The sequence below is a fragment of the Nerophis ophidion genome, linkage group LG13 (genome assembly GCF_033978795.1).
Source record: "Nerophis ophidion isolate RoL-2023_Sa linkage group LG13, RoL_Noph_v1.0, whole genome shotgun sequence".
NCBI lineage: Eukaryota > Metazoa > Chordata > Actinopteri > Syngnathiformes > Syngnathidae > Nerophis > Nerophis ophidion.
In genome coordinates this window covers 15,168,463-15,195,624 of record NC_084623.1, presented here as the reverse complement: position 1 = coordinate 15,195,624, position 27,162 = coordinate 15,168,463, and the positions used below count along the sequence as shown (strand labels likewise).

Here is a 27,162-nt window from a genome sequence, read left to right as displayed (position 1 = left end):
TTTCATTTGCAACATTGTTCCTCAACATTATGGAATTAGTTCAGTTGTCATATGTTTTTTCTGACACTTGTTTTTATTTTGTGTTTTCTTAATATGGATACTAACATTAAAAACGGTCTTTGAGGCATAGAGAGTGCAATGCCCTAATACAGAGTACTATTGCTCCCTAGTGGCCAAACATAGACTTGCAACACACTCATGATCACTAACGACAGTTATATTTATATTTTTAATGGTGTATCCGACATAATTGTTCGGTTAAAATATGTCATTTATTTTCAAAAGTTTGATTATTAAAAAAATACAGCGGTTAGATTTAGTAGCCCCGTCACAAGGGGCGTGGCCAACTCATACGTAGGCGGATGTCATGTTGCTATGGTTACAGGATAGCCCCGGCTCGTTTGGTTCATTCTGTTGTAACTCAAGCGGTGGAAAGTCTTAAAAAAAACGCCGAGCTGCATCTACAAGACCGACAAGGTAACACGACTCTGTCGAAATATGTCCGAAATAACACAAATATATTCATTGGGAATGTTGCTTTTTAGCGGTGTGAAATAGCTAACTGAAAGCTAGGACGGTACAAAATGTGGCGTTTCAAAATAAAAAACTTGACACACGTTGCCTGCCGGAGGCAAACTTAAAACGTCAATTTGATAAACAAAACCCAATTTTTAATGTGTAAAGTATAATTAAGTTCGATTCAATACTAATTTGAACTCAAAATGAACGCTGACCTGCAAGTGTCGACAGCGTTTATTTTGAAGAGAATACAAATCGGCACCGGAAGTGCCGCCGTTGAGAAGCACTTCAAAATATCATAGTGTTACTAGTCTTTAATTACGACCTTTCCATTGTATACAAGTGCTTATTTCACACGTGTGTTCGTCATGTTTCGCCAGGTCCGACATCGTCTCCGTGACCTAAGCAAATAGTATCTACCGGCCGGTGTTGGTCAGACATGTCCGGCGACCTGGCGGCAGTGTGGGAGGTCGCGCTCAGCGATGGCGTCCATAGGATCGAGTTCGAACACGGCACGACCACCGGGAAACGGGTGATACACGTTGATGGCAAGGTACGAGCCGCGCTAGTCAACGATCCCGCCAGGGAGCTGCTTCCATCGCATCTATTGTTGCGTGTGTGTTGGTTGCAGGAGGTGCTGAGGCGGGACTGGATGTTCAAGCTGGTGGGGAAGGAGACTTTCACTGTGGGCAAACTGAACACCAAAGCAACCATCAACATCGACGCGGTCAGCGGGTTCGCCTACGAATACACCCTGGAGATCAACGGCAAGAGCTTAAAGAAGTACATGGAGAACAGGTCGAAGGTCACCAGTACCTGGCTGCTCAATTTGGATGGAGGCGATTTGAGGGTGGTCTTAGGTGAGGAACTGACATGCAGATTCCGATGTGATAGTTCCATCCATCCATTTTTGGGGTGCTGGAGCCTATCTCAGCTGCATTCGGGCGGAAGGCGGGGTACACCCTGGACAAGTCGCTACCTCATCACAGGACCAACACCGCTACAGGGACAACACTCACACGTAGTTATTATTAAACGGCGTGGCGAAGTTGGTAGAGTGGCTGTGCAAGTAATCTGAGGGTTACTGGTTCAAGCCCCAACTTCTACCATCCTAGTCACGTCCGTTGTGTCCTTGGGCAAGACAATTCTCCCTTGCTCCTGATGGGTCCTGGTGAGCGGCTTGCATGGCAGCTCCCACCGTCACTGTGTAAATGTGTGTGTGAATGGGCGAATGTGGGAATACTGGCAAAGCGTTTTGGGCTCCTAAAAAGGGGTAGAAAAACGCTATACAAGTACAACCCATTTACCATAGAATAGAATAGAAAGTACTTTATTGATCCCTGGGGGAAATTCAGCACCACAGTTCGCTCACAATAGACAATGATAATTAAAAGTAATATACAACATCTATTATATATATTAGGGGTGTGGGAAAAAATCGATTCGAATACGAATTGCGATTCTCATTTAAAAAAAAATTAATTTAAAAAAATGTATATATATTTTTATTTTTTATCAATCCAACGAAACAATACACAGCAATACCATAACAATGCAATCCAATTCCAAAACCAAACCTGACCCAGCAACACTCAGAACTGCAATAAACAGAGCAATTAAGAGAAGACACAAACACGACACAGAATAAACCAAAAGTGTTGAAACAAAAATGAATATTATCAACAACAGTATCAATATTAGTTATAATTTCAGCATAGCTATGATTAAAAATCCCTCATTGACATTATCATTACACTTTTTTTTCTTCAAGTTTTCAAGTTTATAAGTTTATTCACAATACCATATAACATTTACAATAGTGGTGAATATCATCATTTATAAAAATAAAAATAAAAGAACAATAGTCTCACAGTGGCTTACACTTGCATCGCATCTCATAAGCTTGACAACACACTGTGTCCAATATTTTCACAAAGATAAAATAAGTCGTATTTTTGGTTCGTTTAATAGTTAAAACAAATTAACATTATTGCAATCAGTTGATAAAACATTGTCCTTTACAATTATGAAAGCTTTAAAAAAAAATCTACTACTCCGCTAGCATGTCAGCAGACCAGGGTAGATCCTGCTGAAATCCTATGTATTGAATGAATACAGAATCGTTTTGAATCGAGAATCGCTTTGAATCGAAAAAATCGATATATAATCGAATCGCGACCCAAGAATCGATATTGAATCAAATCGTGGGACACCCAAAGATTCGCATCCCTAATATACATAACATGTAATATAAATATATTCTACATATATTCTACATTTAAGTGCAGTCAAGAAGGACATATGTATTATACAGTCTGATGGCTGTTGGTATGAAGGACCTCTTGTGTTGTTCCGTGTTGCATTTTGGTAGTCTGAGCCTTCCACTGAACGTGCTCATTCTCTCCGCAAGGTCCGAGTGTAGTGGGTGGGAGGTGTTTTGCTAGACTTCTTCTCTCTGACACCACCGCCAGAGAGTCTAGCTCCACTCCCACCACGTTACTGGCCTTCTTTACCAGCGTGTCCAGTCTGTTTGTGTCCCTCACTCTCAGCCCGCTGCCCCAGCAGGCCACGGCCTACAAGAAGGCGCCCGCCACCACCGACTCGTAGAACATCTTCAACAACTTTGTACAGACGTTGAAGGATACCAGCCTCCTGAGGAAGTAGAGGCGGCTCTGTCACTTCTTGTAGAGTGCCTCAGCGTGTTTTGACCCATTCAGCTTGTTGTCGATGTGTACGTAGGTACAAAATATTTTTTTTTTGGCACCATCTGAATCTCGTAGGCATTACCAGGCAACGACTAACGTACAATCCAACAGTGCCATGTTTCGGTACCTGGATTGAGTGTGACGTCACACCCGGTTGCCGACTCAGCTGCACTTCGGCACTTGGCAATCACTGACAGCGGACTCAGCCAAACTACCTCTAGGTCCCCCAGAGAGCCGGTAAAAATATCTGTTTCTCAGCTGTGGTCCGTATGAGCCGTAGCGGTACTCAGTTGTAATACACTTTTCCACCACTCGTGGCAGTAATGACTATCTTAAACAACCAGAAGAAGTCTGGAGCTAAAATGTCTTGAGCGCAAAAAATATGACTAAAGTGGTGAAGCATTATTTTCAGTTGCACTTAATTTTTTTGGCAGTTTATTTTAGAAAAAATATTAATTTAGATTATTTATTTTAGCACTACATACTCCTTCTTCCAAAGACATGCACCTGGGGATAGGTTGATTGGCAACACTAAATTGGCCCTAGTGTGTGAATGTGAGTCTGAATGTTGTTTATCTGTGTTGGCCCTGTGATGAGATGGCGACTTGTCCAGGGTGTACACCACCTTCTGCCCGAATGCAGCTGAGATTGGCTCCAGCACCCCGTGCTAGAAAATGGATGAAAAAATTTATAATTTTATGTAAAAAAAAAATATATATAAATATATATCTATTTTTTATGAGTCGCTTCCTTTGTAGTATATTTGGTTAGTACTTATTTTTCTGATCAGACTAAGCCAGGGGTCGGCAACCCAGAATGTTGAAAGAGCCGTATTGGACCAAAAATACAAAAAACACATCTGTCTGGAGCTGCAAAAAAATAAAAGCCTTATATAAGTGTTATAATGATGGCAACACACGGTGTAAGTGGCTAATTATCTATATTAGCTTTCTATCAAAATAACTATGTGTCGCAGGCTGACGCAAATCTTTGTTGACAGAAATGTTGAAATGTAATATTTATTCTACACATTTTTACAACACTGGAAAACATTAGTAAATCTTCTCAGAGGGTGAGATAACTTTTGAAAATGACTGTCTTAGAATGGCCAAAGGTATAGATGTGTGTGTCCGAGTTAAAGGAAACAGGAGGCTGTCTTCTTCTAGTGGATTTATTACAAGCTTTGCAAGCTGGCTAACATTTGCTGTAGTCTAGAACAACATGGCACACAAGCTATTATCAGAAATGCAGCCAATATTACATACAGATAATGTGTCATGAGACATACAAATATAAATTAAATACACAGAGGACATAAGTAAAGAAAATTAAATTAGCTCAAATATACCTAAAAACAAGGCATAATGAGGCAATTTATACATACAGGTAGCCTAAATTCCATGTTAGCATTGATTAACTTGTAGTCATGCAGTGGCCAAATATGCCTGATTAGCACTCCAACAAGTCAATAACATCAACAAAGCTCACCTTTGTGCATTCACGCACAGTATAAAACATTTGGTGGACAAAATCAGACAAAGAAGGAGTGGCTTAAAACACGGCTTTCTGTGGCAGCTTCGGAGAAAGTTATACATGTAAACCAACTGTTTAGTCACAGTTTACACAACGTAAATGTGTGCATAAACACAAACATATTAAACAGTGGGCTTTCTAACAATTAGGAAGGTTTGTGTAATTTTTGTCCTACTACAGAAACAATATTAGAACAAAAAATATATATTTTTCACCCCATTTTTTTTCCATTTCTATACATTTTTGAATAAGCTCCATGGAGCCACCAGGGCGCCGCTCAAGAGCGGCATGTGGCACTAGAGCCACGGGTTAGACCCCTGGCCTAAGCCCAAGGTTAATGTTCTAAATACATAATCTTTATGATTACTACATGGTTTTATATAATTCGATAAGGTTGTAAATTGTAAGTAGATTAGATATAAATATTGAATAAGTTTAAAATCCAGGGAAAGATTATAAATTCGGTTTTAATATTTGAGGCGGCTCGGGCCCCTCTGTAGTGGAAAAGTTGGGCCCTGAAGGCAAAAATGTTAAAAACCTCTGCCAACAAAAAAATGGACTCAAAAAACACTGTAACGTAAATTATATAATGCTCAGATTTTCCAAAAATGTGCTAGCTTGATGCTAATATACTGTACTCTGGCATTGCTATTGACATGCTTTTGATTTAGTATTGGCAATTTTAACTTTTTATTTTCAAAATTTTCAAATTGATTAATCTACAACTAAGATGCACATTACAAAACAGATGGTGCGTAATGTGTACAATACTTAGTACTGACATTTGTAGGGCGCAACCGATAGGACTGGTTGAACTGACCAACACATCATATTAATACACTATTGCCATCTAACGTCTTGGACTTGAAACTGCAATTGTAACATAGTGTCATACCTGCAAATGATACTCAGAAATGTGGTACTGAAACAAGATATAACACCTGGACAGCAGAGACCATAATCAGCTTATTTTTATATGTTGCAATAAAAAATAGATTTTATTATTACAAACAATATTTATCAGCACACACAAAAGTACAGAAAATTGGTACTGTTGGAGTATCAGTTCAACTGAAGTGAAGTGAAGTGAATTATATTTATATAGCACTTTTCTCTAGTGACTCAAAGCGCTTTACATAGTGAAACCCGATATCTAAGTTACATTTAAACCAGTGTGGGTGGCACTGGTAGCCGGTGGGTAAAGTGTCTTGCTCAAGGACACAACAGCATTGACTAGTATGGCGGAACCTGGAACCTGGAACCCTCAAGTTGCTGGCACGGCCGCTCTACCAACCGAGCTATACCGCCCCTGCTTGTGAATGGTACCCATCACTAGTGATTATACTGCTATTCATGTAAGCTTCATCAATGAACTTCTAAGCCAGGGGTCAGGAACCTTTTTGGCTGAGAGAGCCATAAAAGCCAAATATTTGAAATGTATTTCCGTGAGAGCCATATAATATTTTTTAACACTGAATACAACTAAATGCATGCATTTTTAATTAATAACAACATTTTTAGAGTACAATAAGTATCTTATTATTTTTAATATTATTTTATTCTGAAGCTAACCAATAATTAACAATATACTTCTTACCGATAATGCAACTTCTTGAACAGGTGCGGTAAAAAATGGATGGACGGATTAAAGTGCATGAGAATGTTTTATATTTTGAATGTTATTTTTAACACTGATTACCAGCAAAATTATTCATTACTTATTGTGTTAAGCAATGTCAACCAAGATTTATCTGAGAGCCAGTTGCAGTCATCAAAAGAACCACATCTGGCTCTAGAGACATAGGTTCCCTACCCCTGTTCTAAGCTAACACAAGTGTCATAATGTTACATTTCCTGGACGAGTCGGCCCTGCACTGCTCCTTCATCGTCAAATAGTGCTTGGTGATGTTTTCCTTGTTAGAGCCAGCGTTGGGGTTAAGCTCGTTAACCGCTTTAAATCCTGATCAGGCAGTGCACTACTTGAAACAAGACCACACACGAGACCAACACATCATCTGTTTCCAAAAGGCATCCAACAGAGAATCCCATTGAATCTGAGCAGTAACTTACTAGACCGATGACCAAAGCGTCTTTTCACCATAGTATAAATTGCACAACTATTACATTATTGTATATAGACCTGTGCCGATATTTGATAAGTCAATCAATTGAACAATAAATGAAAAGGAACTCGATAAGTTTGTCAGCCTCAATAATCGCCATTTGCATGTGTTTTTACGGGCTAAAAGAGCAGTCACTGTTTGCATCAGTTTTAGCAGCTGAGGGCATATGTACTACATGCACGTAAACAATAGTAATGTATTAAATTAAAATGAACTAAAAACTGTGATTGATAACCCCATGTTGATAAAATTATGGACCGACTAGCCCAGACCTGGGCAAATTAAAGCCCGGGGGCCACATGTGGCCCGTTCAGCTTATTTATATATTTATACCAAAACGGATACATGGATGATACAGCAGAGGATTGGGAGAATGTCATGTGGTCAGATGAAACCAAAATAGAACTTTTTGGTATAAACTCAACTCGTCGTGTTTGGAGGATTAAGAATACTGAGTTGCATCCCAAGAACACCACACCTACTGTGAAGCATGGAGGTGGAAACATCATGCTTTGGGGCTGTTTTTCTGCTAAGGCAGGGGTAGGGAACCTGAGGCTCTAGAGCCAGATGTGGCTCTTTTGATGACAGCATCTGGCTCTCAGATAAATCTTAGCTGACATTGCTTAACACGACAAGTAATGAATAATTCCGTTGGTAATCACAATGTTAAAAATAACGTTCAAAATATAAAACATCCTCATGCATTTTAATCCATCCATCTCTTTCAACCGCACATGTTTAAAAAATAACAATGTCATTAAAAATAATTAGAGACTTATTATACTCTAAAAATTTTGGTTTTACTTTAAAAAATGCTCGCATTTAGTTGTATTCAATGTAAAAAAAATATGATATGGCTCTCACGGAAATACATTTTAAAATATTTGGCTTTCATGGGTCTCTCAGCCAAAAAGGTTCCCGACCCCTGTGCTAACGGGACAGGACGATTGATCCGTGTTAAGGAAAGAATGAATGGGGCCATGTATCATGACATTTTGAGCCAAAACCTCCTTTCATCAGTGAGAGCTTTGAATGGTTGACCAAATACTTATTTTCCACCATAATTTACAAATAAATTCTTTAAAATTCCTACAATGTGAATTCCTGGATTTTTTTCTTCACATTCTGTCTCTCACAGTTGAAGTGTACCTATGATGAAAATTACAGACCTCTGTCATCATTTTAAGTGGGAGAACTTGCACAATCGGTGGTTGACTAAATACTTTTTTGCCCCACTGTATGTATTCTCATTACATTAGTGATTAATTTGGCCTCAAAATGATGTTGACAATAATATTGTTTATCTGCAATAATTTGAAGGTAAATATATCATCAAATAAAATTTGTTATCAGCCCAGGTCTAACTGTATATTGTCCTATTTGTCTTACAGAGAAAGATACCATGGATGTTTGGTGTAATGGAGATAAGATTGAGACAGCTGTAAGTACGAGACAAAAAATATTATCAACATTTCAAATCTTGCATTTTCTGAAGCCATTATGCATTTTAACCTATTAAAATTAAAGTGTTTATCCATTTTTTTTATACAACCTGTCCTTATTAGGGGCATAACTAAATGGAGCCGACCTTCAAGTACATTCACAGGGTCAAAGCCAACATTAAGGTTCCAGAAAATGCACTCAAATCTGTCCAAGGGACTCAGATATTTCATTTGATTTTATTGACACTATACAAATACACAGACAATATTAGCTCAACTTTATATCTAGTGTAACAAAGTAAAGTCCAATGCAACAGACAAAGTAAATAACAGGGTCACAAAGTGACTGTGGAGCAACATTTACACCAGAGCATATCCAATACATATTTTCTGGACCACAAGGAAGTGTTTTAATTGGACTATAAGGCGCACTTAAAATTCTGACATTCTCTCAAGAATTGACAACATGTCTTATAATCTGGTCCCCCTAATGTATGGATTGTAATGGTTGTGCTTATCAACTTCAAAGGAAATTTATTGGATTCATGGTGTACTGATGAGTGTTGCCCAGTAGATGGCAGTCACACATGAGAGATACGCGTGAACTGCAAGTTGACACATGTTTAATAACGCTAGCAAGCTAGACCAAAACTTTGATGTTTCATTGAAAATGTAGAACATGAAACACGGCGCTTAAAAAATCTGTCACGTTTTAGTACGACTTTGGTAAGCTACTAAGCCACACCGTGTGTATTATTATGGTGTGTGAATGTGTGTGTGTGTGTGTGTGTGTGTGTGTGTGTGTGTGTGTGTGTGTGTGTGTGTGTGTGTGTAAGGACCCCAAAATGGCACTTACCGTATTTTTCGGACTATAAATCACAGTTTTTTTCATAGTTTGGCCAGGGGTGTGATTTACACTCAGGAGCGACTTATGTGTGAAATGATTAACACATTACCGTAAAATATCAAATAATATTATTTAGCTCATTCACATAAGAGACTAGACTTTAATAGATTTCATGGGATTTAGCGATTAGGAGTTACATATTGTTTGGTAAACGTATAGCATGTTCTATATATTATAGTAATTTGAATGAGTCTTACCATAATATGTTACCTTAACATACCTCGCACCTTCTCAGTTGGTTATTTATGCGTCATATAACGTACACTTATTCAGCCTGTTGTTCACTATTCTTTATTTATTTTAAATTTAGTTTCAAATGTTTATTCTTGGTGTTGGGTTTTATCAAATACATGTCCCCAAAAAATGTGACTTATAATCCAGTGCGATTTATGTATGTTTTTTTTCCTTCTTTATTATGCATTTTCAGCAGGTGCGACTTATAATCCAGTGCGATTTATACTCCGAAAAATACGGTATTAGGGGATATTATCTGGTTGTTTGTTTGCAATATTATGCAAAAACAACTTTTCTTACCTATTGGTACCCGCTGATGCAGGCCTAGCCATTTATTTTGACTAGGGGGGGGGCAAAATTAGAGAGAAAAAATGTGTCTGGGGGCCGGTCTGTGCACTGCTGATGTGTATTTGGGATCTGCATTAGTCTTTTTAATTTGCGCGCATCAGCCATTGTAGCCAGTGCATAACGTCGTAGCCAGTAAGTGACTTATTTTTCTACATCCTCTTGTTGTGGGGCATTCATCATCCGCTGTTGCCATTTCTAATTTAAGGCAGTTTACAGTTCTAACTTATAACTATCAGTAGACACGTTATGGGAGCGCTAAAAACGACCGGTAAAACAAAGATGACGGGGGAAGATGCTGCCACGTAGGTAAGACCCCCCACAAAACGGCGCATCCTGAAGCGACGGTCAGGAAGCAACTTGATGATCATGCAACATTTTGAACAACGTACCACCGTTACATGTTCTGTAGACCACAAGGAAGTGTTTTGAATGTAGAAAAACAAATCTGGTTATGACCCTTCAATGCACTTTATACGGTAATCCGGTGCGCCCTATGGTCCAAAAAATACGGTATCGTCATAAATCGTGTAGTTTTCTCGGTTGGTGGGGATACGATATGGGTCTGTCTTGGACTAGACAACTGGCAGTAAATGCCATTTAATTTTGTTTTATAACAATATTTGTTCAGAATCAAAAACACAGATTACAGTAAACTCTTGTTTATCGCGGGAAATTGGTTCCCAGCCTGACCTTGGTAAATCATTCATTATCGGAATTATTCATAAGAACCCGTATATATTCATAGCTAAAGCATAAAATATTCTAATATTTATTTACATAATGAAAGCCCTGCAGACATGAAATTACACTCATATAATCACCTCTACACTCTTTTAATCTAACATAGTAATTCTGCCTGAGGCTTAGCCAAAAAGTGGTCAGGATACTGAACAGCCCTTTTTGATTGGTTTGGTCTAATTTAGTGACCGATATGAATGTGTTTTGCTATTTTTAGTTCGTCTGGATATTTGTATGTTGGAAAATGCTTAAAGTAGGCCAAAAATAACTTGAGTATACTATAACCCCCGAGACCCCAAAACAAGCATTACATGTGTTCTTTATGTGATATAATTGATCAGTTTTGAGGGTTAGTTGTCTGAAATCTCACCAGGGAGTGTTTTTTGACTTTACTTTGAAGACATGCACCTGGGGATAGGTTGATTGGCAACACTAAATTGGCCCTAGTGTGTGAATGTGAGTGTGAATGTTGTCTGTCTATCTGTGTTGGCCCTGTGAGGAGGTGGCGACTTGTCCAGGGTGTACCCCGCCTTCCGCCCGATTGTAGCTGAGATAGGAGCCAGCGCCCCCCGCGACCCAGAAAGGGAATAAGCTGTAGAAAATGGATGGATGGATGGGCATCGTGTTTTTGATTGCTATATTATTACAATAGGATAAAAGAAAAGTGTATACACTGTATCTTTAGACCTCCTGTGGCCCCAATGGCTCCCATTATAACTGCTATTTTTAACAGTAATCCTGCGATATTTCTCTGATTTTCACCTCATGCTTGCCAATTGAAAGACAAGAAAATATTGTTTTGTTGTAACTGTGCCTCTTGAGCACCAGGTGGTGCCATGAACATAATTCTCAGAGCTTTAATTTTTAAAGCGTAAATGAGTTAAACTGCCATTAAACCACTAAAATCCAATTAAATTGATATTGGACAAATATAATTATATATATCCATCCATCCATCCATTTTCTACCGCTTATTCCCTATATATATATTTATATATATATAGATAGATAGATATATATATATATATATATACACATATATATATACGTACATATATACATATATAAATATATATATATATATATATATATATATATATACATACATATATACATATATAAATATATATATATATATATACATCTATATACATATATATATACATATATATACATACATATATACATCTATAAATATATATATATTTACATCTATATACATATATATATATATATATATATATACATATATATATATATATATATATATATATATATATATATATATATATATATATATATATATATATATATATATATATATATATATATATATATAATATACATAGATACACGTCCATCCAGCCATCTTCTTCCGCTTATCCGAGGTCGGGTCGCGGGGCAGCAGCCTAAGCAGGGAAGCCCAGACTTCCCTATACATATACATATATATATCTATATATATATATAGATATATATATATGTATATATATATATATATATATATATATATATATATATATATATATATATATATATATATATATATATATATATAATATACATAGATACACATCCATCCAGCCATCTTCTTCCGCTTATCCGAGGTCGGGTCGCGGGGCAGCAGCCTAAGCAGGGAAGCCCAGACTTCCCTATACATATACATATATATATCTATATATATATATATATAGATATATATATATGTATATATATATATATATGTATATATATATATATATATATATATATATATACATACATACATACATACATATATATGTGTGTGTACAGTATATGTATATACATATATACATGCATATATATACATACACACATATATATACACACACACACACACATATATATACACACACACATTATATATATAATGTACACACACATTTTATATATATATATATATATATGTATATATATATATATATACACATGAATTAATTGCCTATTCAAGGCTGTAATCACCAAACCTACATTTAAGAATTATTGCATATTTAACATTTTGTCATTAAAAATCCGTTATTCCTGACAAAAAGGCCATAAAACATAAGAAAACCATTATATAAAAATAAAAACGTCATATCACTAAACAGATCTGAAATTTTAAGCGTTAAAACAAAACAAAAACTTGTATTCCTGACTTATGACACTTCTAGAAGTAGGCGCCGTTTGGATCTTAAGAGTGTGTATAGTCAATATTAAGGTTACAAAAACCGAGATGTGGTAAAGCTGCACCATTTGAAACTAAAGTGTTCGGAAGTTTTAGTTTTTTTTCCCCAAATTCTTTGTCACAATTATGTTTGTAACGCTACAGTTGAACACTGCTTATCCGGCTTGTTTGTCCAGGGTGAGTTTGTGGAAGATGGCACGGAAACACACTTCACTCTTGGCGACCATAACTGCTGTGTGAAGGCTGTGAGCAGCGGGAAGCGACGAGACGGGATCATTCACACGCTCCTCGTGGACGGTGTAGAGATTGCCGAATGCACAGAGTGACTTTGTGTTGAGGGGTTTGTTTGTTGGCTTTTTAATTCCAAGAACAACAAATGTTTTACACTGCTGAGGGCACAGGTCACTTCTTTGATATGTTTGATGTACTAAATAGCTACTGATGGGGAGGAGAGGATACCACAATATTCTGTCACACAACAAACATATCTGCTGTATGAACATTTTACGTGGCAACATTGTGAAAACACAGGAATAACTTTACTGTACTTGTGCTGTACGTAGATTATAGATCTATTTATCCCGGGGTGTCCCGATCCAATATTCATGTCGGTCTGATATCAGTTAAAAAAAACAAGAAACATACGGCACCTTTACTCCAATAAGCACACAGGTTTGATCTTTCCTTGTATTTTAGGGAAGTCATTTACAAAAGATTAACATCGTATCGGCTTCTAGCAGCTAGCAGCTACACAGCAGCTAAGCAAACAAGCAAGTCATACCTAATAAGTGACCCCCCCATTGAACAATATTGCACTCCTTAACACCACATTAGTGTATGTAAACAAATATCAACTAATTATAGTTGTACAATGTTATTGTACAATTTATGCATACGTCTCCAAGGCAGAAGCTTAGTAGAATATATCTAGTAACAAAAGTGTGCGCATGAATTGTTGTGGCCACCAAGGGGCGCCAAAAGTATGTACTATGATTCGTGCTGATATCGTATTAAATTAAAGGCCTACTGAAATGAGATTTTCTTATTTAAACGGGGATAGCAGCTCCATTCGATGTCATACTTGCTAATTTCGCGATATTGCCATATTTTTGCTGAAAGGATTTAGTAGAGAACATTATGATAAAGTTCGCAAGTTTTGGTCGCTATTAAAAAAGCCTTGCCTTTACCAGAAGTAGCAGACGATGTGCGCGTGACGTCACAGGTTGTGGAGCTCCTTACATCTGAACATTGTTTACAATCATGGCCACCAGCAGCGAGAGCGATTCGGACCGAGAAAGCGACGATTTCCCCAGTAATTTGAGCGAGGATGAAAGATTTGTGGATGAGGAAAGTGAAGGAATAGAAAAAAAGACTATACAGTGGGAGTGATTCAGATGTTATTAGACAAATTTACTAGGATAATTCTGGAAAATCCCTTATCTGCTTATTGTGTTACTAGTGTTTTAGTGAGATTATATGGTCGTACCTGTACAACCTGAAGGTCTGCCCCGCACCTTTCTTCAGCACCAGTCGATGCCCATCCCTGCCTTTCGCAAGGGACCCTCTTCGAAACACGATCTTTCAAAATGATCGCTGCATAATACACTGTACTTTGTGTGTGTGGTCCAATCCAACCGTGTTCGCTTGACCGCTCTGTTCCATAGTAAAGCTTCACCGTCATCTTTTGGGAATGTAATGGTAAATGGTAAATGGGTTGTACTTGTATAGCGCTTTTCTACCCCTTTTTAAGGAGCCCAAAGCGTTTTGACAGTATTTCCACATTCGCCCATTAAACAATGAAACACCGGCTGTGTTTGTGTTGCTAAAGGCGACCGCAATACGCCGCTTCCCACCTACAGCTTTCTTCTTTGACGTCTCCATTATTCATTGAACAAATTGTAAAAGAGTCAGCAAAACAGATGTCCACAATACTGTGGTATTATGCGATGAAAAGAGACGACGTATAGCTGTGAGCGGTGCTGGAACAAAATGTCCTCTACAATGCGTGACGTCACGCGCACGCGTCACCATATCGAGACGTTTTAGTATGAGACTTCCGCGCGAAATTTAAAATTGCAATTTAGTAAACTAAACCGCCCGTATTGGCATGTGTTGCAATGTTGAGATTTCATCATTGATATATAAACTATCAGACTGCGTGGTCGGTAGTAGTGGGTTTCAGTAGGCCTTTAATATCAAGACTTCAGGCTCCAATCACACATCTATCGTGGAAAAGTTGTATCGGGACACCCCTACTATTGATTCTGTAATTGTTTAGAAGATTAAGTGGCATTTACTAGGTCTGCAGCGATCGATTGTTTTAGTAATCGAGTAATCTATCGATTAGTTTGTTCGAATTTTCGGATAAAACACACTTTATAAGCTCAATGTGTCTTAAAAAAACAAGATTTTTCTGCCCGTCATAACCTTCATTCTTTTTTCAAGAATGATCAACATTGACAGTGCACTTGTAACATGATTGCATTGATAACATGTTTTAATAACAACTGCTGTTCGCCAGTTCTCATGTGCACTGTGCTTCAAACTATGTCCGCATATTTAAAATTCCCGGCAAACCAGACGTCTGTATTTTATAAATTTTTTGATTACTTGCACCTTTTAAATAATTAACCAAAGCGACAGAATATAAATTGAATGTTTTTCTAATCAAGTTAGCATCTGTATTATAATTGAAGCATATTTTGTCTGATTTGAATCATCCTCCATTCTCACTCTTGATTCCAATAATGAGTTGGAGGACCAGGAATTAACAGGGTACAAACGTACATTGAATGTACAGTAGAGGATCATTCCAATCCTGTAAGTGCACGGCTGTTTTTTCTCGAAGTAAAACATGATCAGGTATTGGTTTAACAAATCCAGTGTCTATACAGTAGGAAGAGGATTCATGTAGCCCCATTTGTCGCGGTTCACCTGACACATGAAACGTAACAAATTAGGGTGTTGCACTATCCACCTTAGCCGCCAGATGGCAGTAGAGCAGGGGTCACCAACGCGGTGCCCGCGGGCACCAGGTCGCCCGTGAGGACCAGATGAGTCGCCCACTGGCCTGTTCTAAAAATAGCTCAAAAAGCAGCACTTACCAGTGAGCTGCCTCTATGTTTTAAATTGTATTTATTTACTAGCAAGCTGGTCTCCCTTTGCTCAACATTTTTAATTCTAAGAGAGACAAAACTCAAATAGAATTTGAAAATCCAAGAAAATATTTTAAAGACTTGGTCTTCACTTGTTTGAATAAATTCATAAATGTTTTTACTTTGCTTCTTATAACTTTCAGAAAGGCAATTTTAGAGAAAAAATACAACCTTAAAAAGGATTTTAGGATTTTTAAACACATATACCTTTTAAATTCATTCCTCTTCTTTCCTGACAATTTAAATCAATGTTCAATTAAATGTATTTGTTTTATTGTAAAGAAAAATAAATACATTTTAATTTAATTATTCATTTTAGCTTCTGTTTTTTCGACGAAGAATATTTGTGAAATATTTCTTCAAACTTATTATGATTAAAATTAAAAAAAAATATTCTGGCAAATCTAGAAAATATTTAGAATAAAATGTATATCTTATTACAAAGTCTTTTGAATTTTATTTTAAAATTTTTGTTCTGGAAAATCTAGAAGAAATAATGATTTGTCTTTGTTAAAAATATAGCTTGGTCTAATTATTTATATATTCTAACAAAATGCAGATTGGATTTTAACCTATTTAAAACATGTCATCAAAATTCTAAAATTAATCTTACTAATGAAAAATTACTAATGATGTTCTATGAATTATTTTTGGAATTTTTTTCAAAAAGATTCGAATTAGCTAGTTTTTCTCTTCTTTTTTTCGGTGGAATTTTGAATTATAAAGAGTCAAAATTGAAGATAAACTATGTTTCAAAATTTAATTTTAATTTTCTTCCTGTTTTCTCCTCTTTTAAACCGTTCAATTAAGTTTATTTTTCATCATTTATTCACTACAGAAAACCATCTGTAAAAGGAAAAAAAATGTATGACGAATGACAGACAGAAATACCCATTTATATATATATATATAAACTTATTTATTAAAGGTAAATTGAGCAAATTGGCTATTTCTGGCAATTTATTTAAGTGTGTATCAAACAGGTAGCCCTTCGCATTGATCAGTACCCAAGAAGTAGCTCTTGGTTTCAAAAAGGTTGGTGACCACAGCAGTAGAGTGTTGAATACCTTATCTTAATATATTGTTTTATGGCATTTCCAACTTTGCTATGTAAAGTGACACTTTCCATCATTTTCAGCAAACTGCATTGAACAGTATTTAGTCCCCCCCTCCTCTCACGCGAGATCCCCCCATGAATGCTGCTATATGAATCCCTTCCCGACTGTAAACACGTTTTACAAAACTGCAATAAATGTAAACACGTCCAGTGTTAGTATTAGCAACTGTGTTAAGCTACCACTTTTATTCCTGTGATTTTCAGCAGTTGTGTTTGTAGCCGTTTTAAGATTTTAGAAAGACTTGACTAATTTATATTTAACAATGGACTTAACTTTATAAAACAGATTCACACCGAAGAAAAGTATGTCACATTGTTTATTTTTTTCATACTCTTACTGTAAAGTGGCAGAGTAATTAGTTTTCATTGCGCTAAATAAAAATGTTCCTTTAAACAATTAAAACCCGAGTGAAAATTGAAAATGTTTTCTCGAAACGTGTCAAGACTTTCCTGGCAGAAACTATGCGGATGTTTTTACCGTCAAGTCCATTTAAATGTATGTTTTTGATAACTAGTGATATTTGCAGCTTTGGAAGGTTCAATTTGATTAGTACCTTACAAAATCAAACTTTATTGTTATTAGGAACCGAAATGGGACCAAAACAACAGTTCCCCTTTATTGTCTTGTAAAGGTTCAATTAAAAAAGGCCATTTCCCTTTTAATTATCTTAAAAAAGTTAAATTAAAGAAAGTAATTTCCCCTTTAATTTTCTTGAAAAAGTTCAATTAATAAAGGTTTTTCCCCTTTAATTATTTTGAAAAAGTTCAACAAAATATTTTTTTTCCCTTTAATTATATTGTAAAAGTTAAGTTTTAAAAAAGAAGCAGTTCCCCCTTTAATTATCTTGAAAAAGTACAATTAAAAAAAGGATCAGTTCCCCTTTAATTATCTTGAAAAGATTCAATTAAGAAAATGGCATTTCGCCTTTAATTATCTTGAAAAAGTTCAATTAAAAAAAATAAAAGCGCAGTTCCCTTTTAATTATCTTGAAAAAGTTCAATTTAAAAAAGGCCATTTCCCCTTTAATTATCTTGAAAAAGTTAAATAAAAAAGGGCATTTCCCCTTCTTGGAAAGGTTCAATTAAAAAAGTGCAGTTCCCCTTTAATTATGTTGAAAAAGTTCAATATAAAAGTGCATTTCCTTTTTAATTATCTTTAAAAAGTTCAATAAAAAAAGGACATTTCCCTTTGAATTATCTTGAAAATTTCAATTAAAACAGTGCAGTTCCCCTTTTATTATCTTGAAAAAGTTCCATTAAAAAAGAGCTTTTCCCTTTTACTATCTTGAAAAAGTTCATTAAAAAAGGGCAGTTCCCCTTTATTTTGAAAACGTTCAAATAAAAAAAGGGCATTTCCCAATTAATTATCTTGAAAAAGTTCAATTAAAAAAATGCGTATTTCCCTTCTAATTATCTTGAATAGGTTATTTTTTTTAAATGGCATTTTCCTTTTTAATTATCTTGAAAAAGTTCAATTAAAAATTGCAGTTCCCCTTTAATCATCTTGAAAAAGTAGGAGCACTTTCCCGTTAATTATTCTGCAGAAGTTCAATAAAAAAAAAAAGGAGCAGTTCAGTTCCCCTTTAATTATCTTGAAAAAGTACAATTAAAAAAAAGGAGCAGTTCCCTTTTAATTATCTTGAAAAGGTTACATTAAGAAAAGGGCATTTCCTCTTTAATTATCTTGAAAAACTTTAATTAAAAAAGAGCAGTTCACCTTTAATTATCTTGAAAAAGTTTAATTAAAAAAAGGAGCAGTTCACCTTTAATTATCTTGAAAAAGTTCAACTAAAAAAACATGCACTTCCCTTTAATTTTCTTGAAAAAGTTCAATTAAGAAAGTGCATTTCCCCTTTAATTATCTTGAAAAGGTTCAATTTTAAAAAAGTGCATTTCCCTTTTAATCATCTTGAAAAGGTTCATATAAAAAAGGGCATTTCCCCTTTATTTATCTTGAAAAGTTCAACTAAAAAAAAAGAGCAGTTCCCTTTAATTGTCTTGAAAAAGTACAATTAAAAAAGGAGAAGTTCCCCTTTAATTATCCTGAAAAAGTTCTATTTAAAAAAGTGTATTTCCCCTTCAATTATCTTGAAAAAGTTCAATTTTTAAAAAAAGGAATGATTCCCCTTTAATTATCTTGAAAAGTTCAATTAAAAAAGTGCATTTCCCCTTTAATTATCTTGAAAAAGTTCACTTTTAAAAAAGTAGCGATTCCCCTTTAATAATCTTGAAAAGTTCAATTAAAAAAAGTGCATTTCCCCTTTAGTTATCTTGAAAAAATTCAATTTAAAAAAAGAATCAGTTCCCCCTTTAATTATCTTGAAAAAGTTAAATTTAAAAAAAGAAGCAGTTCCCTTTAATTATCTTGAAAAAATCATTTTAAAAAAGTGCATTTCCCCTTTAATTATCTTGAAAAGTTCAATTAAAAAAGTGCATTTCCCCTTTAATTATCTTGAAAAAGTTCAATTTTAAAAAGGAGCAGTTCCCTTTAATTATCTTGAAAAAGTTCAATTTTAAAAAAGGAGCAATTCCCTTTAATTATCTTGAAAAGTTCAATTAAAAAAAGTGCATTTCCCCTTTGTTATCTTGAAAAAGTTCAATTTAAAAAGGAGCAATTCCCTTTAATAATCTTGAACAATTCAATTTAAAAAAGTGCATTTCCCTTTTAATTATCTTGAAAAGGTTCGATTTTAATAAAGGAAAAGTTCCCTTGAATTATCTTGAAAAAGTTCAATTTAAAAAAAGAGCAGTTCTACTTTAATTATTTTGAAAAAGTTCAATTAAAAAAAGGCATTTTCCCTTTAATTATCTTGAAAAAGTTCAATTTAAAAAAAGGAGCGATTCCCCTTTAATAATCTTGAAAAAGTTCAATTTAAAAAAGGAGCAGTTCCCTTTAAGTATCTTGAAAAGTTCAATTAAAAAAAGTGCATTTCCCCTTTAGTTAGCTTGAAAAAGTTCAATTTAAAAAAAGAAGCAGTTCCCCCTTTAATTATCTTGAAAAAGTTAAATTTAAAAAATGAAGCAGTTCCCTTTAATTATCTTGAAAAAATCATTTTAAAAAAGTGCATTTCCCCTTTAATTATCTTGAAAAGTTCAATTAAAAAAGTGCATTTCCCCTTTAATTATCTTGAAAAAGTTCAATTTTAAAAAAGGAGCAGTTCCCTTTAATTATCTTGAAAAAGTTAAATTTTAAAAAAGGAGCAGTTCCCTTTAATTATCTTGAAATGTTCGATTAAAAAAGTGCATTTCCCCTTTAGTTATCTTGAAAAAGTTCAATTTAAAAAAAGGAGCAATTCCCTTTAATTATCTTGAAAAAAATCAATTTAAAAAAGTGCATTTCCCTTTTAATTATCTTGAAAAGGTTCAATTTTAATAAAGGAAAAGTACCCTTTAATTATCTTGAAAAAGTTCAATTTAAAAAAAGAGCAGTTCTACTTAAATTATTTTGAAAAAGTTCAATTAAAAAAAGGTATTTCCCCTTTAATTATCTTGAAAAAGTTATATTTAAAGAAGGGCATTTCCCCTTTAATTATCTTGAAAAAGTTATATTTAAAAATGGGCATTTACCCTTTAATTATCTTGAAAAAGTTCAATTTTAAAAAAGGAGCGATTCCCCTTTAATAATCTTGAAAAAGTTCAATTTTAAAAAAGGAGCAGTTCCCTTTAAGTATCTTGAAAAGTTCAATTAAAAAAAGTGCATTTCCCCTTTAGTTATCTTGAAAAAGTTCAATTTAAAAAAAGAAGCAGTTCCCCCTTTAATTATCTTGAAAAAGTTAAATTTAAAAAAAGAAGCAGTTCCCTTTAATTATCTTGAAAAAATCATTTTAAAAAAGTGCATTTCCCCTTCAATCATCTTGAAAAGTTCAATTAAAAAAGTGCATTTCCCCTTTAATTATCTTGAAAAAGTTCAATTTTAAAAAAGGAGCGATTCCCCTTTAATTATCTTGAAAAAGTTCAATTTAAAAAAAGGAGCAGTTCCCTTTAATTATCTTGAAAAAGTTCAATTTTAAAAAAGGAGCAGTTCCCTTTAATTATCTTGAAAAGTTCAATTAAAAAAAGTGCATTTCCCCTTTTGTTATCTTGAAAAAGTTCAATTTAAAAAAAGGAGCGATTTCCTTTAATTATCTTGAAAAAATCAATTTAAAAAAGTGAATTTCCCTTTTAATTATCCTGAAAAGGTTAAATTTTAATAAAGGAAAAGTTCCCTTTAAGTATCTTGAAAAAGTTCAATTTTAAAAAAGAGCAGTTCTACTTTACTTATTTTGAAAAAGTTTAATTAAAAAAATGCATTTCCCCTTTAATTATCTTGAAAAAGTTATATTTAAAAATGGGCATTTCCCCTTTAATTATCTTGAAAAGATTCAACTAAAAAATGCAGTTCCCTTTAATTGTCTCGAAAAAGGCAATTAAAAAAGTGCATTTCCCTTTTAATTATCTTGAATAGGTCTAATTCAGAAAATGGCATCTTCTTGGCATCGCATCGACTCCCACCGTGTGCAGTATCGGCCCGACTGAGTGCAGGTGTGTCCGCATACCTCCCACTGCTCCCCGACGCGGAAGTGTTTCGGTCCACTTGGTCGACAATGGCTTCCACAAGCAAGTTGTGACCAGAAGTTGTGATTTTCTACTTTCTAAAAAACCCTCCTCGCTTTCGTCCCAATGTCGTCTGACGTCAACCCGAGCGCTCCGGCGGAGGGCCTCGGCGAGAAGCTGCCCTTCGGCGGCAGCGCGGAGAAGCTCACGCCGTCGAACGTCAACCGCGTTTTGATGGAGTTCCTGGTGTATTTCCTCCGGAGTATAGTGCTCTTCTACCCCGTCTACCTGACCGGCGCACTCGGCCTCAGCATCAGCTGGGTGCTGCTGTGCATGCTGATGGTCACTTGGTGGGGGAAGAACCGCCAGTGGAAGGACAGAAGGGTCGGAACCGCCATCGACTTCGTGGACAACGAGACTCAGGTTGTCAGCGAGGAGATGAAGAAATCCCTGCAGATGGCGACATGGGTAATGTTTACTAACACGCTGCACCTTTGTCAGTCACGGTGAGCAGACCACACATTTATGTGGTCATTTATATCATATATATATATATATATATATATATATATATATATATATATATATATATATATATATATATATACACATGGACCTTATTGGAACACATTACTTCATTAGCATGGCGTACCAGACTTGGGCAGATCCTCAGACTAATAATGTTTTTGAACTAGAGAACCTCAACCACACCCACTGATTTAAATATATTACCTGGCTAAATAAAAAAGTTAACACATTTTTTTCACTATTATTATCCATCCATCCATCCATCCATCTTCCTCCGCTTATCCGAGGTGGGGTCGCGGGGGCAGCAGCCTAAGCAGGGAAGCCCAGACTTCCCTCTCCCCAGCCACTTCTTCTAGCTCTTCCCGGGGGATCCCGAGGCGTTCCCAGGCCAGCCGGGAGACATAGTCTTCCCAACATGTCCTGGGTCTTCCCCGTGGCCTCTTACCGGTTGGACGTGCCCTAAACACCTCCCTCGGGAGGCGTTCGGGTGGCATCCTGACCAGATGCCCGAACCACCTCATCTGGCTCTTCTCGATGTTCAATTATTATTTTTTTTAAAAATATCCATCCATCCATTTCCTACCGCTTATTCCCTTTTGGGGTCGCGGGGGGCGCTGGCGCCTATCTCAGCTACAATCGGGCGGAAGGCGGGGTACACCCTGGACAAGTCGCCACCTCATTGCAGGGCCAACACAGATAGACAGACAACATTCACACTCACATTCACACACTAGGGCCACATTTAGTGTTGCCAATCTACCTATCCCCAGGTGCATGTCTTTGGAAGTGGGAGGAAGCCGGAGTACCCGGAGGGAACCTACGCATTCACGGGGAGAACATGCAAACTCCACACAGAAAGATCCCGAGCCTGGATTTGAACCCAGGACTGCAGGAACTTCGTATTGTGAGGCAGACGCACTAACCCCTCTGCCACCGTAAATAAATAAAGGTTTATTCATAAATAAACCTTTATTTATGAATTTCCATCCTTCCATCCATTTTTGTACCGCGTATTCCCTTTTGGGGTCGCGGAGGTCGCTGGCGCTGTCACGCCTAATTTCTTCCCCCCCCCTACAAAAACCTTCCCCCCCGGAAGAAATTTGGCGTGACAGCCCCTCCGATGCCTGAGGGACCCCAATGAGGGTGTGACAATACCAAGTTATATGACTCTTAAGTGTTACAGCTGCAAAATTAGCAAAGCAAAAATAGCTTGAAAGGTTAGCATGCTGGAATGCTAATTTTTTTTCCTCACCGTTACAGGTTACAGCTGCAAAATTAACGAAACAAAAATAGCTTGAAAGGTTAGCATGCTGGAATGCTAATATCTTTTCCTCACCGTTACAGGTTACAGCTGCAAAATTAACGAAACAAAAATAGCTTGAAAGGTTAGCATGCTGGAATGCTAATATTTTTTCCTCACCGTTAAGGGTTACAGCTGCAAAATTGGCAAAACAAATATAGCTTGAAAGGTTAGCATGCTGTAATGCTAATATTTTTTTCCTCACCGTTACAGGTTACAGCTGCAAAATTAGCGAAACAAAAATAGCTTGAAAGGTTAGCATGCTGGAATGCTAATATTTTTTCCTCACCGTTACAGGTTACGGCTGCAAAATTAGCGAAACAAAAATAGCTTGAAAGGTTAGCATGATGGAATGCTAATATTTTTTCCTCACCGTTAAAGGTTACAGCTGCAAAATTAGCAAAGCAAAAATAGCTTGAAAGGTTAGCATGCTGGAATGCTAATATTTTTTTCCTCACCGTTACAGGTTACAGCTGCATAATTAGCGAAACAAAAATAGCTTGAAAGGTTAGCATGATGGAATGCTAATATTTTTTCCTCACTGTTATTTTTCACCTATGACAATCAGCCAATTATAATGCTTTTAAAACAGGCATCTGTGTGGGCTGCTTTAAGGTCGTTCCACCCTCATTGGGGTCTTTCAAGTAGTTTCTTCCGGGGGGAAGAAATTTGGCGTAACAGCGCCTATCTCAGCTACAATCGGGTAGAAGGCGGCGTACACCCTGGACAAGTTGCCACCTCATCGCAGGGCCAACACAGATAGATTTCAACATTTACAAACAGTTGAAAATAATAATCAAAGTACCGTATTTCCTTGAATTGCCACAGGGGCGCTAATTAATTTAAACCTCTTCTCACTCCTGCGCTTACCAGAGGCATGCGGTAAAAGTAAGCATGCGCTAATTAGTTTAAAACTTCTTCTCACTCAGGCACTTACCAAAGGCATGCGGTAAAAGTAAGCATGCGCTAATTATTTTAAAACCTCTTCTCACTCCGGCACTTACCAAAGGTATGCAGTAAAAATTTGAGTGTGATGTAAGCTTGGACCTTGAATCCTACTGAATAGCTCTTAATCTTCTTCCCTTTATGCGATTTCAAATTACCGGTATTGAAATCAGCCTCCTCCATTTTGAAAATGACGACAGAGGAAGTGTCACTCGTGACGTCACGAGTTTGACCAGGCGGTAATATTAAGCATGCGCTAATTATTTTGGGAAGCGAGTTTGACCCGGCAGTGATTCAAGGCAGGCGCATACTATATGACCCGCGGCAATTCAAGGGAATACGGTAAATACAAAAACAGTATAAAACAGTGCCTGGGGGTTGTAAATAAAATAAAAAAAAGTTCACTCATTTTTATTATTATTTGGTTTTTTTTCAATAAACCTTTATTTATAAATTTCAACATTTACAAAACATTACAAACAGTTGAAAATAATAATCAAAGTAAGTACAAAAACAGTAGAAAACAGTGCCTGTGGGTTGTAAATTAAAAAAAATAAAAGTTAACACAATTGTATTATTATTATTATTATTTTTTACTTGGGCAGATCCTTAGACTACTAATGTTCTTTGAACTGGAACGCCTGAACCACACCCACTCAGAGACATTTAAATAAATAAACTACCTGGCTAAATAAAAAAAGTTCAAACATTTTTTAATTATTATTATTTGTTTTTTTTTTTAAATAAACCTTTATTTTTGAATTTTAACATTTACAAACAGTTGAAAATAATAATCAAAGTACAAAAACAGTATAAAACAGTGCCTGGGAGTTGTAAATTAAAAAAAATATAAGTTCACACATTTGTATTATTATTATTATTTTTTTTTTCAATAAACCTTTATTTATGAATTTCAACATTTACAAAATATTTACAAACAGTTGAAAACAATAATTAAAGTACACAAAACAGTACAAAAACAGTACAAAACAGCACCAGAGGATTGTAAATTGAAAAAAATAAAAGTTAACACATTTTTTATTCTTATCAATGTTTTTTTTTTTAAAAATAAACCTTTATTTATGAATTTCAACATTTACAAAACATTTACAAACAGTTGAAAATAATAATCAAGGTAAGTACAAAAACAGTACAAAACCGTACAGAAACTACAAAACAGCGCCAAGGGATTGTACATGGAAAAAAAATAAAAGTTTACACATTTTTTTCTTCTTATTATTTTTTAAATACACTTTTATTTTTAAATTTCAACATTTACAAAACATCTACAAAAAGTGGAAAGTAATAATCCCAGTAAGTACAAAAAACAGTACAAAAGGGGGTTGTAAATGGAGAAAAATAAAAGTTAACAATTTTTTTTATTATTATTAATGTATATTTTATTTAAATAAACCTTTATAAATGTCAACATTTATAAAGGTTTATACAACATACAAAACATTTGGAAACAGTTGAAAATAATAATCAAAGTAAGTACACAAAACAGTACAAAAACACTACAAAAGAGCGCCAGGGGGTTGTAAATTCAAAGTAACTAAAATAGAATGCAGTATATATATATATATATATATATATATATATATATATATAAAAACAAAGTGCAAAGCCATAGGCTCACTCAATCTCAGTAAATAACTTAAATTTGGAACACAGCATCATCGTTTTCACACACCTTTTTGGTTTTAGGTAGAGAGTGTTTTAATGTAGAGTTCTAAATCTCTTTTTAAAGGCACAAAAAACAGGTCGACTATTGAGAAACTTACATTTATGAATATTAAACTTAGCCAATAGTAAAATGAGATGGCAAAGGTAAAATTCCTTTTCAAAAATGTTTTTTCCATCCATTTTCTACCGCTTGTCCCTTTAGGGGTCGCGGGGGACGCTGGAGCCTATCTCAGCTGCATTCGGAGGGAAGGCAGGGTAGACCCTGGACAAGTCGCCAACACATCGCAGGGCCAACACAGATAGACAGACAGCATACACACGCAAGGGCCAATTTAGTGTTGCCAATCAACTTATCTAGTGTAAATCCAAATAGCACCTCTTTAAAACAAGGCACAAATTTGTCATGAATATTGTCCAGGATGAAGCGAAAGATGCCCTGCCAATAGTGATCGAGTGCTTTCACAAGTCCAAAACCGGTGGTAAACAGTTTCTGGATGCATGTTACCTAAGGTGCAGGTAACATCAATGTCCTTTTTGTATCTAACCATCACAGACTACAGGGTAATAACCATGAATGATTTTAAAAGATTGATCTATTTGACTTTGTTGGTAAGTAAATACTTGTTAGGAAGGGAAGTTCACACATTATATGCCAGGGTTTTTATATATATTACTGTGTATATATAGCCCAGCACCTGGCCAAACTTTGTAGACCCAAAGCGGCCCCCAGGTCGATTTATTCCATTTTGGATTAAGGCTGTAAAGTAACAAAATGTGGAAAAAGTGAAGCGCTGTGAATACTTTACGGATGCACTGTTATATGATTTATGAGAAAAATCCAACTTTATTTTTATGTTTTGTGTCTTCAAAGATCCATTTCGCTGACGTGGAGAAAGTCCATTGGTTAAACAAGGTACAGTATCAAAACACTCATTTTGGGTTTTCCAATCCATACTTTAAGCTTCAATTTTCACTTTCCTCTGCTGTCGTAGGTCAACATGTTGGTCAAAGTTTTTTACTTGTTGACTGGATGGATTCTGATATGAGGGGCTTCAATCTACAAACATCGTTTCCATATGAGTTGGGAAATTGTGTTGGATGTAAATATAAACAGAATACAATGATTTTCAAATCCTTTTCAACCCATATTCAGTTGAATAT

The 27,162-nt window shown here is 35.6% G+C and overlaps 2 protein-coding genes across 3 annotated transcripts in view; both read left to right on the top strand.

The window, feature by feature from the left end:
• The first annotated feature begins 364 nt into the window (after positions 1 to 364).
• faima (Fas apoptotic inhibitory molecule a) lies at positions 365 to 15,318 on the top strand. 2 transcript variants are annotated; one of them, XM_061918449.1, is made up of 5 exons: positions 365 to 477; positions 900 to 1,072; positions 1,151 to 1,379; positions 8,272 to 8,321; positions 12,914 to 15,318. In XM_061918449.1, exons 2-5 carry the CDS (start codon positions 959 to 961, stop codon positions 13,061 to 13,063), a joined length of 543 nt encoding a protein of 180 aa, XP_061774433.1. In that variant the 5' UTR covers positions 365 to 477; positions 900 to 958; the 3' UTR covers positions 13,064 to 15,318. The 2 variants fall into 2 exon arrangements, with proteins under 2 accessions (XP_061774433.1, XP_061774432.1); XM_061918448.1 differs by lacking the exon at positions 365 to 477 and having other exon boundaries at positions 808 to 1,072.
• A 6,200-nt stretch (positions 15,319 to 21,518) lies between these two features.
• esyt3 (extended synaptotagmin-like protein 3) overlaps positions 21,519 to 27,162 on the top strand; it is a 65,520-nt gene continuing 59,876 nt past the window's right edge. Inside the window, exons 1-2 of the mRNA XM_061918447.1 lie at positions 21,519 to 22,010; positions 26,873 to 26,914. Of these exons, the coding sequence (XP_061774431.1) occupies positions 21,669 to 22,010; positions 26,873 to 26,914 (384 nt within the window). The 5' untranslated portion in view covers positions 21,519 to 21,668. The remainder of the gene's footprint in view (positions 22,011 to 26,872; positions 26,915 to 27,162) is intronic.

What these genes read in the sequence shown, in the direction of transcription:
- faima (XM_061918449.1), top strand. Translation starts at nt 959, where the DNA reads ATGTCCGGCGACCTGGCGGCAGTGTGGGAGGTCGCGCTCAGCGATGGC. An exon ending in CGATTTGAGGGTGGTCTTAG is followed by an intron (nt 1,380 to 8,271) that starts GTGAGGAACTGA and finishes TTTGTCTTACAG; the next exon opens with AGAAAGATACCATGGATGTT. An exon ending in GAGATAAGATTGAGACAGCT is followed by an intron (nt 8,322 to 12,913) that starts GTAAGTACGAGA and finishes TTGTTTGTCCAG; the next exon opens with GGTGAGTTTGTGGAAGATGG.